The sequence below is a fragment of the Podarcis erhardii genome (genome assembly GCF_964252035.2).
Source record: "Podarcis erhardii genome assembly, chromosome: 2".
Lineage (NCBI taxonomy): Eukaryota > Metazoa > Chordata > Lepidosauria > Squamata > Lacertidae > Podarcis > Podarcis erhardii.
Window position 1 is genome coordinate 23,802,418 of NC_138498.1, and position 16,177 is coordinate 23,818,594.

Consider the following 16,177-nt stretch of genomic DNA (forward strand, 5'->3'; position numbering starts at 1 on the left):
CGCTTCCCCGCTCCTCCACATGCAGCTGCTGGGTGACTTTAGGTTAGTCACACTTCTCTGAAGTTTCTCGGCCCCACTCACCTCACAGAGTGTTTGTTGTGAGGGAAGAAGGGAAAGGAGATTGTTAGACAGTAAGAGCTGTTCAACAGTGGAATTTGCTGCCAAGGAGTGTGGTGGAGTCTCCTTCTTTGGAGGTCTTTAAGCAGAGGCTTGACAACCATATGTCAGGAGTGCTCTGATGGTGTTTCCTGCTTGGCAGGGGGTTGGACTCGATGGCCCTTGTGGTCTCTTCCAACTCTATGATTCTATGATTCTATTTCAAAAGAATATCCAGATTTAATATAGCTCAAACCATTAAGCTAAAACAAAACAAATCAGAAAAAAATACCATCAGGACATGTTACTTGGGTCAATATCTTATTAGTGAGGATCAGCCCCCAGTTGTAATCATAAAGCACATCCCTTTGATCTGTGCATTCAAACCCTAATTGAGCATGTCCTGGCGGCAATATAAAACACATTTGTTTGGATAATGTATGATTAACAAATAAAAGTGAGGTTAGGTTCAAAGATGTACTTCTGCATTTGAAAGATCTTTGAGTCATGGAAGGACCATTTCACTGGAGCTCTGTGTAGAAAAGAGAAATTAAATTCAAATATATTCTTCTGGTCACATAGGCTTGAGGAAGCATGAGAACTGTGGCAGAACTTGCCTATTATAGCAATCTGCTTCTAGTGATAGAAGAATACTGATAGCTGTTTTCTTTTCCTCTTGCCTTCTTTGTATCCAACCCCCCAGTGTGGTTGTTTTATTATTGACAGGCTCCCAACCCAAAACACAATGACAGTGACTCTTACTTGAAATCAAGGAAAAGGTCTTTTATTCAAGCCAACAGCCTTAGAGGCTCATCAGCCAACAAGGCCTAGAAATCAAGATTCCAAGGGTCATGAGCAAGGCAAGAGATTGATAACTGAATGGAAGCTGGCTATGACTACATAATTATATCTAGGAGCATGCCAATGATGACCAGTTCAACTAGATTCCCCAGTATTATCCTTATTGTTCAGGTTCGGTAAAATTAATGTACCAGTTCTGTGCAGTGATGTTGCTACCACGGGAGGATTATGGGAGCCTCTAGTACAGTGGTACCTTGGTTCTCGAGCTTAATCTATTCCGTAAGTCCGTTCGACTCCTGAAACCATTCGCAAACCAAGGTGCGGCTTCTGATTGGCTGCAAGAGCTTCCTGCACTCCAGCGGAAGCCGTGTTGGACGTTCGGCTTCCCAAAAAGTTTGAAAACCGTAACACTTACTTCCAGGTTGTTGGTGTTCGGGAGCCGATTTGTTCGTCAACTAAGCCGTTCGAGAACCAAGGTGTGACTGTACTCTATACTCTTCCCATTGCTCTTGCTTAGTTTGAGGGTGATGAATTGCAGCATGTGTGTTTTAGTATCTAGGAACTATGTGCTAATGAAGGTTGCAGAGGTTTTTCATGGACTTGGCATACACTGTAGAATGAGATGCTGTGCCATTATGATGAATTCTAATTGTGCTGATTAGAACCAAAGAAAATTATCAGGATCACAGCTTGTGATCATGAATGCCAGAACATCTCTCTGCTGTTTTGATGCCGAGTTATTATTATAACAACCTTAAATCTCTGTTTTGCACCTGATGTGGGGACTCCGCATCAGCCATAAAGGGGAAAAACATTTAAGATACATACTGATCTGGGCGAACTAGGAAAATAACTGCTACAAATCCTATTAATTTCAGGCTCTTTCAGAAACACAGTTGGGGACCAGGAAATTGCTGATTGACAGACATAGGAACAAATCTTCTGCACATAAATATTTATGTTTAGAATCGGGCTCTTCGAAATAAAAAAGACACTACTGTTTTCTTTTGGTTTTTTTGCCTTCTAATACAGTGGTACCTCGGGATGCGAACAGGATCCATTCCGGAGCCCCATTCGCATCCTGAATAGAACGTAAGATGCAACTGCGCATGCGCAGGTTGCCTTGTGCCCCTTCCGCGCATGCGCATGATGGCATTTTGGGCGTCTGCGCATGCGCGAGTGGTGAAACCCGGAAGTAACGTGCTCCGTTACTTCCAGGTTGCTGTGGAGCGCAACCCGAAAGTGCTCAACTTGAGGCACATTCAACCCGAGGTATGACTGTACTCAAAAGCTTAGGTATTTTGATTCATAATAAAAGATCACTTTTTACAGAGACTGAAGTCACATTAGAAGGGCATTTTACTGCCAGTGATAGAACAGAAAGTGGTACCCTCCCTCGCCAAGTCAAGGTGCATAAGTCCCTTCTTCCTAATCTACAGATGACCAGCCTATGGGCCACATGCAGCTCCCCCCTCCCTCCAATCCTGTGAGGCCCATTTGTTATACCCCAGGTGCCCATACCCACCAAATGTGCCACCATGTCTATAGTTGTTTCTTCTGGAACATCCCTAATATGTTTTCTTGCCCTTAATTTTCGCCTATCAGCTGGTGCTTCATTTCTTGGATGAAATATACAGAAATTCTCCTATCTGAGAAATGAAGGGTTTGGAAGTTCCTCTACTTTCTCGTTCAGTTCACTTCTTTCCCTAGGGCATTGTCACCTTGTGCCGGGAGGGAAGGCAAAAGACGTTTGGGATTGGAGTGGAGATATTGCTAGAGATGAAAATCCCGTGTCCCTTCCCATTTTGAGATAGTCAAATGAATATACATTTTTAGGGAACTTTTTATTTATGTGAATAAACCCTTGGCAAGATAGGTCTGTAGAAATCTGTGTTAAAAGAATCCTCTGGCCCTGAAATGCTAGCTGCCTTGCACTTATTAAACTTTTTAGCTGAAGGCTTTCAGTCGCATTCTAACTTACTTTAACAGATTAACGTGCAGATCTCACATAGTTTGCAATGAAAAGACTCTTTGAAGAAAAGATGCTAATTGTACACTTGCACATTGCAAGTTGTAAGTGTGATGCCCTTGAACGAAGTTTGGGAAACTACTGGTGTCATTGCTAGCTTTTCGGATTTTACAGAACAGGCCCCAGTTAACTAAATTTCCATGAAAAAGATATGCAGCATTTCTATTCCTCTGGCACTTGTTTTTAAAACGCTTATGATATCCTTTTCCTATAAGCGTATGGTATAGTATAGTATAGTATAGTATAGTATAGTATAGTATAGTATAGTATAGTATAGTATAGTATGGTATGGTATGGTATGGTATAAGAGTATCTTTAAATGCACTGATTCTTGCATCCCTCCCCTCCTCTTCACTTCAGCTGAGCTTAGATCTACTTTTAAAGGATATTGACTAACTGCTATATCCAAAACATGGATCCTGGCACAGATAAAACAATGGTTAGTTTAACAAGCCAACTGCATAATTTATTATTGGCTTGTAATGAAACTTAGAAGAGTTGTTCTAAGCTTGGATTCCTTGTTTGGATGTAATATTAAGCCAAGATTCTTTAAAACTGAAAATAAACTTTGGTGAAGTCCTGCTGTGCAGCAGCTGGAATGGGGAACGTGCTAGTCTGATGCGTCACTCAGACTTGCTGGGGCTCATCCAAGGAACACTAAACAGCAGTTTAGCATCACATGTAAACATGGCCTGTGTCTGTGTCTAGTTTTTTCTCTTATCTCTCTCGATAAAGAACCCAGTACTGAAGTGTTGATGGAATTTACATTTAAAACAGTTAAATCTGAATGCAGTCTGAATGTGCAGCTGATTTGTAAACCTGGTCTTGAATCCATAGTTCTCTTTAACCTTATCAAAGCCTATTGGATTCATTTGGCATAAAATCAATCAGGACACTACAGTGACCCAATAAAGGGGGGTCACTTGATAGTTCTAATAACTAAAAGGAAAGAACAAGAAGGCGCTCACCTTGGGTTAGAAAGATCCCACCACAACCATGAGGTAGTCTCTGTCTGGAGAGTGTTCCATAACTAGGGTGTCACCATGGAAAAGGCCCTCTTCCTTGTAACTTCTTGCTTCAGCTAACTAGGCGGGGAATCTGGAGAAGGCATCCAGGGAAGATCTTAAGGGCCGAGTAGGTATATATGAGAGCAGATGATCCTTCAGGCATTCTAGCAAGAAGGGTTTAAAAGCACTTTGAAGTTGCCAATTGACTGAAAGCCAATGCAGATAACAAAGGCCTAGTGGAATGTGCTGTTATCGGCCAGTTTCCATTAATAATATCACACCCTTATTTTGGGCCAGATGAAATTTTTGGACTGTTTTCAAGACAGCCAAATTTCCCTGAATATGTGACGGGACACATTTGAAAACTGGCAATATTGTCTTGGATTCTAAGATAAATTAATGTAAGGAAATCCATGGAAGGAAAGTTTCCCATCATCTTCTCCACTCTGCAGCTACCTCTCCAAAAGCCATTTTGGAGGGTAGCTACCCTCTTGAACAATATGCTGGGTAACATTTACATTTGGAAACTACCACCAGACCTCATAATTGCCAAATCATCAATCTTCAGGTAAACCTTAAAGAGGAATTACTAAAAAAAGAAGAAGAAAAAAGGATGATTTGTTTCATGTTGCTCTAAGCTGACAAAACCGCAAAGGAGATGAAAATGCTATGCAATCAAGTACATCAACCCATGTTACTTGAAAAACAAGGCGTCACAAGTTCATGAAATGTCACTGAAAATTAGCTAAGTATATTTTGAGCAAAAATATTCCCCTGTGCCCTCAGCTGCTATCTTATCCACAAACGACATCAAAGCAAAATCACATTTTATTTCTATGTTCCTTTTGCTTCCTTTACCTTCTCCTGTAGAACAGAGAAATGGCAGGGAAAGAAGCCTCTGTGTGGAAATGAAAAGCGTGTGCAAAACAAAATAATGCGTTTTGTTACGTTATGTGCTTTGTGCTACCTAGAAATTATTTTCATGGGATAAATTAAACCAGTATGGATGAGCCAAAGCTGCCAAGAAAGTAGAAGGAAATTGCCACTGGCAGATACTTCCACGCAATTGCACCCTGGAGGGAAGTTGTAAAAGGCAAGCTTGGAAGTAGCAAAAAAGAATGGTTGCAAGACAAAGTGAGAGATTAGGAATCAATAAGTCATTGTCGAGGTTGTGGGGTGGAGATAAACACTGCAATGTGATACCTTGGGATTTAAATAAATGTTTTATTTCTGCCACCATTAATATTTAACCTTGAGAAATTTCAGTGGTATTTACTTGCATTCTGTCTGTTTTTGTACTATCACAAAACCAAATATTTAAACTAGCACTACTCTCAAGGTATTCCCGTTAAAGTGATTTCAGAATGTAAGTACTGAGTAAGAGAGTTTTTGAGTTTTTGGATTTGATATCCCACTTTATCACCACCCGAAGGAGTCTCAAAGCAGCTAACATTCTCCTCCCCCACAACAAACACTCTGTGAGGTGAGTGGGGCTGAGAGACTTCAGAGAAGTGTGACTAGCCCAAGGTCTCCCAGCAGCTGCATGTGGAGGAGCGGAGACACGAACCCGGTTCACCAGATTACGAGTCTACCGCTCTTAACCACTACACCACACTGGCTCTCTGAGAATCACAGAGGGTATTTGCCACAGGTTCCATGCAAGTGACCTCTCTTCTCCTCTTTGCTTTTCTTCTACGCAGTATGAACCAAGAGGACCAGGCAGGCCATTGTACCAAAGAAGAATTTCATCTAGTTCAGCCCAGGCTTGTTCTGAAGATATAAATGCTCCTCAAGATAGCCTTGGACAGTGTAAAGAGCTTCAGGACCATAGTAACACATCATCTTTCAATTATTCATCCCCTGAATTGTGGGTAAACTCCACCTCATCAGCCCCATATCAGAACATTCCATGCAATGGTTCCAATAGAGCAGTCCCACCAAGAGAACTCTTGGGTAAGTGATGCTTTCTCATCATTTTAAAGTATTAGTAATAATATTAATTGCAATGATTTTATTATTTATACCTGCCCATCTGGCTAGGTTTCCTCAGCCACTCTGGGCGGCTCCCAACAGAATATTGAAAACACGATAACACTTCAAACATTAAAAACTTCCCTAAACAGGACTGCCTTCAGATGTCTTCTAAAAGTCAGATAGTTGTTTCCCCCTTGACATCTGAAGGGAGGGCATTCCACAGGGCTGGTGCAACTACCGAGAAGGCCCTCTCCTGAAATAATAATAATTTTATTAAGCCAGCTCATTAAGAAGTTGCTGTACTATTTCGGGCTAGCAAAATATATTCTCAGAATAAAATGCATCAACTTCTTCTCTGCATTGAAAACTTACAGATGTTTTATCTTTGGGACCAATTTCATATTCCAAATATGGTATCCTGTCATTCGCTCTTTTGTAAGATAATTTGCTGCTTACTGAAGTGGATTAAATATTGTGCATTCCAGTACAGAAATAAGGCAGTGATGCACACAATTCAGGCCTGGGTTAGACCTAATGCCAAAACATAGGTTAGCAATAAAAAGATAAGCAGGCACAAACTTTGGGCTCGTGCGGTCTCCCCTTCAGTTGACTCGTTGGTTCAATCAAACCATGGTTTAATACCCTGGTTTGCAACCTAACTGTTGTTTGGACAAGCAACAGTTTCCCATATTCAGATGTTACTGGAAACTGCTGTTTGTTTAAAACTGAACAGAAGCTTTCAGCGTATTCACCTTGTGCGCAAAGGAGGAGTGGAAGCAGGAGCGCATGTGTGCATAAAGAGAAAGATAGAAAATAAGATTCAGAAACATCCAATCCTTCATCTGTCTGTTTTTGGGGGACAGAAGGCGGGCAGGTGTGGAGGACTCCCTGGTCCTGAATGGGGTAACTGTGCCCCTGAAGGACCAGGTGCGTAGCCTGGGAGTCATTCTGTACTCACAGCTGTCCATGGAGGCGCAGGTCTATTCTGTGTCCAGGGCAGCTGTCTACCAGCTCCATCTGGTATGCAGGCTGAGACCCTACCTGCCTGTGGACTGTCTCACCAGAGTGGTGCATGCTCTGGTTATCTCCCGCTTGGACTACTGCAATGCGCTCTATGTGGGGCTACCTTTGAAGGTGACCTGGAAACTACAACTAATCCAGAATGCGGTAGCTAGACTGGTGACTGGAGCGGCTGCCGAGACCACATAACACCGGTCCTGAGAGATCTGCATTGGCTCCCAGTACGTTTCCGGGCACAATTCAAAGTGTTGGTGCTGACCTTTAAAGCCCTAAACGGCCTCAGTCCAGTATACCTGAAGGAGCGTCTCCACCCCCATCGTTCTACCCGGTCACTGAGGTCCAGCGCCAAGGGCCTTCTGGCGGTTCCCTCACTGCAAGAAGCCAAGTTACAGGGAACCAGGCAGAGGGCCTTCTCGGTAGTGGCGCCCACCCTGTGGAACGCCCTCCCACCAGATGTCAAAGAGAACAACACCAGACGTTTAGAAGACATCTGAAGGCAGCCCTGTTTAGGGAAGCTTTTAATGTTTAACAGACTATTGTATTTAAATATTCAATTGAAAGCCGCCCAGAGTGGCCTGGGAAACCCAGCCAGATGGGCGGGGTATAAATAATAAATTATTATTATTGTTATTGTATAAAAACACTATTCACTTCGTCTACTCCAATATAACACCCTACATATCTGTTTTCTATAAACAGACATTATCTTCAATCCTCAAATCCAGATGACATTGATTCTTTTTCGCGCAAAAAGTCTATGAGAGGTTAAAGGGGCTACCTTCTTCTTTTCTTTGCTTTCTGTTTCCAGTTCCTTCAAAGACCGCCAAGCCGCCCGAGGAACCGATGAAAGTTGAGAACATCCAGCTGTCCAATTCTTTTAATTACAATATGCTCCAGCATCTTGGCCAGTTCCCTCCCCTCATGCCCAACAAGCAGATCGTGGAATCCAACAGCAACAGCCAGCCCAGCTCTGGTGCGAACAAGCCGGCCATGTCTTACGCAAGTGCTCTGAGGGCGCCACCAAAGCCCAAAGCGCCCCCTGAGCAGGCAAAAAAGAATAGCGATCCTTTGTCTTTGTTTCAGGAACTTAGTCTAGGTAGTTCATCAGGTAGCAATGGCTTTTACTCCTATTTTAAATAATCAGAATATTTTTGTAGAGAACATTTTAATTTCTATTTGTGTCAGTAGACTTAAGATAGTTGGGGCTTCCTATGCAGTTGCCACCATTTCTCTTTGTTTATATTAGTAAATATATCTTGGTTTAATTGCTTTGCTGCTAGACTTGAAGCTAACCTTTTTAAATTATATTCCGTTCTCTCCCCCCCGCCCCCACTGTGGGTCAGAAGTTTGAAAAATTTTCCCTAGAAAAACACACACTTAAAAAAAATGGAAAAAAATGGAACATTATATATGTGTTGCATTAAAGCTAGCAGCTGAAAAGTTAACTGTGCAACTTAAAAAAAATATATATAATTTTTTTTAAAAGAAGTTGTCTAAATTGTATTTAAAAAAGAATTGTAAGTAGCATTTACATTTATTCAATAACATTTAGCATACTATGCTGGGTTTCTGTACCAGAAATGGCCAGTTAATGTACAAATGTATGTTATGTCTGCTTAAATTGTTTTATTATTTTTTTAAAAATAAAGGTGCAGCATCTTATAATTACTTTCAGTTTTATCAACTTTCTGTGAAAGGATGCTGCATTCTAAAACTTTTATAGTTTTAGAACCTGTATGATGTGGTATAGTAATCTCCTTTGACTGTTGGACCTTCTTTGCAGACCCGCACACCACTGTTTTTAACTTTTCAGAGTAAAGCAGTGGTCGATTAAAAATAATAATAATAATAATAAAAAAATCCTGCACATTTTATTTTTGGACAGGCTGCTAAATTTAGCTTGTTGGAAAGATTAATTTGATAGATTTTTTAAAAAAAGAATCATGAAATTTAAAACTTTTTTTTTTTTGCTATGTTGGGTGCTTCGTAGTTTAATAACTAATAAAAATAATTGAGTGAATTTAGTAAAATATTTGGGTCCCCCTCCCAACTATGCATGTGTAAATGCTTGTAATCTGGTTTCTCCTACTCTTGGCTTCTCTAGTGGTATAAAGAATTGTGCCGCTTTAAGTTTTTATTTCTCCTTGCCCCCACCTCAGTAAAACCTTTTGGTACATTATTTGATGTTTACATTAAATGTGACATTATACAACGGATCTTCAGATATTTTGCTAACTGTTTTGTTTGAGGAACATCATTAAAGAAGATTTTTATGTTTGTCAAAGCTGTATCCAAATTAATCCAAAATTTTGGGGAGTCAAGTTGTGAGGGGGGGGGGGAGGGGGAGGACTTGTGAATCCATATGGTTGTTTTTATCTTTGTATGTTCTGCTGAGATTTTCCACAATCTTGGTCTTTTACCACTATATATTGAAAGTGAAATCTATAAAGAATTATACAGCAATATGTAACAAAATTTTGGAGAAAAAAAAAAACATTTTAGGGTAATGTTTACCTTTCAGGTTGTGGTCTTGTACACTGTTCATACTTTTGAAGTAAGGGATGTATCTTTTATAGCTTCTACAGAGGCCCTTGTCCTCCTTTACACTTGAAAAGATCTCTCTGATCGGGGACGTAAATTTTTATCAATATTTTAATTTATTTTAATTCCCCATTGTGAGACGCGAGAGTAATATTTTCAATGGTATCATTTTTAAAAGTGTGTTTCTCTTTGAGGTGGCACAGCTCCCCACAGCTTTGAAAACATTGGGATTGACCCAGAGCCTTTTTGCTGAGCTACTGTACTTGCTGCTGTATTCAATCTGATATTTGCTCTTGTTACAATCCATTTGTCCCTGTTGGGTTTTTTTTTTTTTTTGTAAATCGTTGTGGTGAAATCTCAGCTTGGTTTGAAATCAGTATCACCTTTCTTACTGATTTCAGGCAAGTTGGGATTTCACCGAAGAGATCTGCATACTGATTTAATGCATTGCAATATCTGAATGGTTACCGGGTTTGTGGTTCAGAAATGCAGGATAAAAGCTGCATGGCTATGTAACTTGTATTTCTTAACGTTATAGAAACAAACAAAAAAGTGAAGGAGAATGTCCCTCCTCAATTTTGCTTCACAGTTTGAGCTCACAGTATCAGGAAGTTCCAGAGGCTAAGTTCTCTGCATCTTAAACAGAGCTTTCATCATTATCATTAGTATTTTTGGTCTGCTGAGTACTGCAGACAATGGCCCTAATGAAATTAGATTCATAATATCTCAGTTGGTATAAACCAGGGTTAGCCCCTTTGAAATAAATGATGCTATATCTGATGTCACCTCCTAAAGTTCTGAGTTCCAATCCTGCCCCTGGTTACTCATGGCAAATTCTATTGAAGGCAATGACATTTACCCACTCATAACCCAAGGCAGGAATGTTGTCTTTTTATCCCACTTAATGTGCACACAATAAAGAGTTGTTGGTGATACGTACAAAACCAGGGATAGGCAACCTGATGCACTCCAGATGTTTTGAACTGAATCCATCTTCTTTGGCCGTACTAGGTGGGACTGATGGGAGTTGTATTCCAGAACATGTGGTGGTCCCAAGATGCCTACCCCTGTCGATGATGATAGCAGGTTAGTTAGAGCTCAAATGCACTCACTCAAGTCAGCACTATATCTTCAGGGTTTCAAAATCACACATTTATATAGAGTTTTATTATTCTGTTCACCTTACCTGAAATATTAAACTAATAAATTTTGCTTGTTCGTTTACTTCAATCTGTGAGTTAGCTGAGGAACAATTGTTGACATCTGATGGCCTCATTTTTAAACTGTCATACACTGGTATTTTCATCACAGCAACTTTCTAAAAACACATGCTTTATTTTTCTTTCTTTCTTTTATTTCACCCCCCACCCCAGCCTTATTGTTAAACATTTGTTGGAAGCGTATGCCTGCGTTTGGAAGACTGATATTTTATCTTTTCAGACTCCAGAGATTAAAATGAGTAAGAGGCTACAAAATAAATCCATTTACTCTGCATCAGATTATTATTATTTTTTTACAGATTGTGGATTTCGGTCAGACTTGGCATATACGGGGACCTTGGTGAGACTGATGTTTCTGAGTTGTTAAATACAGTTTTCTCCAGAGATTCAGAGCTATAGCAGTTTTGAAGATAGAACTGGCTTTGCAGAGGTAGGAAAGCTCCAGACCATTCCAGTGCTCTGATATACTCAGATTGCTGGTGTTTAGTTTTACCACTGGACAAATTCTACTTAAAAGCATTCTCACTGATTTTAGTTCTTATGGAATTGCCAGTCTTTTGTCAGGAGTAGGCCATTAGTAAAGGCATACATGTTGTCAATTACTGTGAAATAAAATTTCTAACAATCCTGGCGTTTTTACAGTTTACAGCTCTTGTGTACTTAGGTCTGTACCTAAGTACATAAAAGCTTATATAATTTTCATAGTCCCTTCTCCCCCTGCCCCCCCAGAAAGGAATAGTGCTTTCCACCATTATTTCATTTCACATTTTCAGAAACAAAATATACTAGTGTCATGGGAACGAGCATCTTTTATTTTAATAGGAGCATGCCATATATTGCTGCACTTAAAGAGAATTTTAGAATACATTAGTGGAACTACAAATGTAACCCACTTACGCTTGGTAATATTTAAAAGGAAAAGCTGCTGGTCAACATTATATTTGATACATTAGGTAAAGTAAGTATTTTTCTTCTTGCTGGAGAATTCATTTTTCAGGAAGCATCTTGAAGGGTTTCTGATGTTACGGCAATTTAACTTATCAGTCTCATTTAATTGCATTATGGTATTGGATAAATCCTAGATCCCCAGTCTCTATTTTATTTCTTCTTCCATGCCTAGAAGCCATTTTACTATTAGTTATTATAATTTTCCTTTGGTTCATCTGATCGGCCAGCTACCCTGATTCTGCCACCTACCCTATATTAATAGACCTGATCCTGCCCCAATCTTCATATGCTACTGCATCATATTTGTCACTGAGAATCCCAGTGCAGGATCTGCCTGAGTGACTGGTGATCTCTGTATTAAATGTCCACCATAGGTCTCCTGTTCTTCCTGATGGACACCCCAAATTTAGCACAAAGACCCACTTCTCACATCATTATTTTTGCTAAATAAGTGCATTTGTGGGAGAAGAGGTCTTATGAGAGCCAATGATAAAAGAAAGAAAAAATTGAGGTTTTGTTTGTTATACTTGTCCAAACCTTCCTCTTGAAGAAATCCAAACTTCCAAAGTTATAGCTGGAGTTTTCATTCTAATATTTAATGATTATAACACCCAAATATTCCTGCCTCCTTCACCTTTAGCATTTGTTTACACAATCTGTTCATCTTCCCGAATTCCTCCAGGAAAATTATCAGTGTTCAAACACCCCTACCTATGACTCTTCTGTCTGCCTGTCTTCCACCTCATGTTATGCTCAACACTACCAGACTGAGTTACTGCACCAGAGCCTCAAATCTTAATCCCCCCCCCCCCATAATGCTATGAGGACAGAGCTGATGTGGCTTGTTCTATTTGATCAAAATCTGATCCTTAGCAAATTGCAATGTTTACTAGACAAATACAAATTAGACAAGTTACATTTGGGAACATCTGTCTTGTTTGTAGACTTGCAGCCCAAGCATTTTGTACTCAAGTTTCCTTGTCACGAAGACCCCAAAAGTAGCTTAAAATGTGGATTTGTGAGGATTTGTGCTAACAGTTCTGACTCTAGTAGTGTATCCCTCACAAGGTGTGTTTGTGTATTTGATTACGTGGTGAAAAATAAGGTTTACTGGCATTGCACTGCAGTTTTAAGTGGAGCTGCTTGTCTTGCTGCTCCAAGATAATGCAAAATGGTTTCTCTTAGGATTCAGCTTTAAATTAAATGTGAAGGATAAAGTATGTGTGGTGAAGATTGTATCCAATGAAGTATTCCTATTAAAATAGGACTTTCCACCTGCACAACAGGACTTCTTTTCTCCCCTCTCACAGAACTGCTCTGGAGGGTTGAGGGAACACCCAGAACAGTTTGGAGGGTGGGGATGGGGGAATAGAGAAAGAATGAGAGAAAAAGAAAAAGCCCTGTTGCACAGGCAATTTCATTGGAGTCAACTCATGGTGAATTCTGAATCTGCTTCCTGTCCCATCCATATCAGCAGAAATGTACCTATTTAGGCAGGCCATCTTCTCAGAGTGGGCATTGTATTTCTCTCCCGATGTAAGATTGAATATCCTTCCACTTACATTCTATTAGTCTTTGCTGCAGGTATTTACCCCCTTCTTTCTTGCAGTATGCATACTACCTACTTAGCTATTGACATTGATTTTGACAGCAGCCATTAGTCTGAGATGTGGAGTTGCTCATATGTCCATTTTGTTTTGTTTTTTTGTTTTGTTTTGCTCATGCTCTGATACACTGCGGTGTAACACCACATGACGTCATCATAAATCTCTTTCAACCTATTCTTTATTATATATTTTTCTAGATACCTCCCCCCCCCCCACCGCCATGCCCTCCTCTGCAGTATGTCACTGCCAGATGCCCTGCTCAAGTCTAATAAGTAAATTCTTTGTTTTCCTATAGTGCACTCTGGGCTTTAAAACCCGGTATTAAATAATAAACCCTCTTTAATCTACACACTAAAAACAAAAAAGGTCTACCTTCAAGGCCGGCCTTAGCTAAAACTGAGGTAATGTTTAACAGCATATAGAGATGGAGATGGGAGGCTGAGGGGGTGGGGAAAATCCATCTTGCTTTTGGAAGCAAATACATTGCCTCATGGTTAGGCTGGTCACTTTTGCCTTTAGTAAATGCAGTCATCGTATAAAAGCCATTTGAGAATTAAGTAAAGAAGTAACCGGGAGGCTCATTTGCAAGACAACAGCCCAGTTTAAGCAACCGGCAGGCTTTAAGGTGATCACCTGACGGCTGCTGAAGGATTTAGCCAGCATAGCCTATGCACTCGGCCATGATTGTGGCTTCAAAGGGGCATATAGTGGTTGGAGCAGGACATGTATATGTTCTATATGGAAGCACCACGTAATGGGTACTGCCATACATTCCTCACCAGGTTTGAGCTCATCACCCATTCCTACAGGTGATTGTAGGGTGAAATGGAACGTCTGGGAGCACATATCTTCATCCTGCTGGAAATGTTGGATGCAGATGTTGGCACAAGCATCTCTCAAAACTCCTGAAGCACCTCTGCAAGGTGCATGTGCCTGCAATTCTGTCATGACATGGAAATGGGAGGGAAGCTACCATGAAAGATACCAGCTAGCTCAGGTTTTTTGTGTGTGTGCAACAGTCTCTAGATTGGACTATGCAACACATGCAGACCCTGCTTGTTCTTGTTCTATATCAGCACAGCTAACTAAAAACCTTCCATCTGGAAGAAGCTACCTTTCGGTTGGGTCTCCTGTGCATTTCTCGAAAGAAATATACCATTGCCCTTGTATTTCTTACCTAGCCCTTGCTAATCTGTATCCCATTCACACGGTAGTGGCCCTGCAATCCGGAGTCTCTCCATTTGGGTCCCTGGCTCCATTCTTGCCCTCATAATACTCCCGAGAGGACAACAGCTGATGCTCATTACCTGCTTCATTTGCTGCCACTGGCAAAATGCTGCCACCCACAAACTGTTAAAGTAGCCCTGACATGGGGAACCTGAGTCCCTCCAGATGTGGTTGGGCTCCAACCTCCGTCAGCCCCAGCCAGCATGACCAGTGCTCAGGGATGATGGAAGTTGCCATTCAACAACATCTGGACGCCTATAGGTTCACTACTGCTGTTACGGCCAGGTATTTAGGACGAGCTAATGAGAAGATTTTTGTGTGCGGCCACAGTGTACGATTATGCCAATTTCAACCCCGTTGATTTTAATGAGAGAATGGTGTACCTTAGGCTCTGTAACTGGGATGCCATTGTGGTTCTGTGGATAAATTCCCCTTTAATGTGGGTCTGTTAGTAAAAGGGAGTTAGAAAAATGATCTCTTTTGAATACAGATTATCTCCAATTTAATCCCATTCTCTGAGAGGCAAGATAAATACCCTTGGTGAAATAACTGAGGTGGTTGTGTTGCAAATGATACTCAACGTGGCTTACTTTAGCAAATAAAATGGCCTTATATTAAAAAGTTAGTACTATCTAGTATTAGCGGAAACCTCAGACGTAGCTCAGAAGAGTTGCAAAGCACCAATAATGTTCTAAACCTTTCAGAACACAAATTGCATTAACTGTCCACCAGTGGTCAAGACTGCTAAATCCAGAAGGTGCTTTTGAAATGGTTTCACCAAGGTTTTTTTTTTTTGGTTTTTTTTTGCGATTCTTTGTAAACTGCGTGGAGGACTGGGTCTTACAGTATCTTCAAGTGTAATGATTGTCTTGGTGCACTCTTTATTTTTAAAGATTAATGGTAACACAAAAATGTATTTTACTGCTACATTTAAAATGTATTTATAATAAAAATGCCTTTTTAATAAATAATATTGAAATTTACCAGTGCATCATTTTGCTGTACATGCTGATGGATTGTCTCAGAAAAAACTCCCAGCGATAATACTTGTTGTTTGAATTGAGCAGTTGTTTGTATTGAGACCTAAATATTTGTGGGGAGATGATTTTTTTTGCTGTTTGCTTTTAAGTGGAAGAAGAGGCAAAGTGAAGCTATGTTTGCAAGCAGTCGGTCCAGCTGTTCTCTGTTAAGAGAGGTCTTATCAACCTCTGGGGTGTTCACAATAAAACAAACCCATTTCATGCATCTTTCAACATGGCACTGACATGCAGCTTAAGAACCATGCCTTAACATCTGCTCTAGTACTTAATAATGTTACAAGCATTCTCTTCACTGCCAAGAAGCATATCACAGCTGTTAAACAGAACTGTATATAGGCACTCCCAAATAGCATTGACTACAAATTGTGCAGAGGTCCCTGAACCCATTGCTTTTTCTTCCGTGACTTAGAAGGGCATCTGTTTCACTGAGTACTGCTTGCCTAAGTATAGATCAGCCTGATGGGAACAATAATGTTCTGGTTCTGCTGTGCCCTGTGCCGTATCCCTGTCTATGGCAGGCCTGGGAACAAAATAATTGCATGTTGAGCAATGGGAGGAGGTGGGGTGGCCAAGTGTAGGAGCCAAGGACAGAGCTAAACCAGTTTTAGTTTGGTTCCCATCCTCCTCCTGGTTGTGCAAGGGCAACAACTGGTTAAGGAGGCACCTG

At 40.6% G+C, this 16,177-nt stretch overlaps 1 protein-coding gene across 3 annotated transcripts in view; it reads left to right on the top strand.

Moving 5' to 3' along the window:
- Positions 1-15,453, top strand: part of HELZ (helicase with zinc finger) — a 122,547-nt gene extending 107,094 nt beyond the window's left edge. For all 3 annotated transcript variants that reach the window (XM_081849492.1, XM_081849491.1, XM_081849493.1), the window contains 2 exons: positions 5,634-5,886; positions 7,736-15,453. In XM_081849492.1, coding sequence (XP_081705618.1) covers positions 5,634-5,886; positions 7,736-8,067 — 585 coding nt within the window. In that variant the 3' untranslated portion in view covers positions 8,068-15,453. The remainder of the gene's footprint in view (positions 1-5,633; positions 5,887-7,735) is intronic.
- The last annotated feature ends 724 nt before the right edge of the window (positions 15,454-16,177 follow it).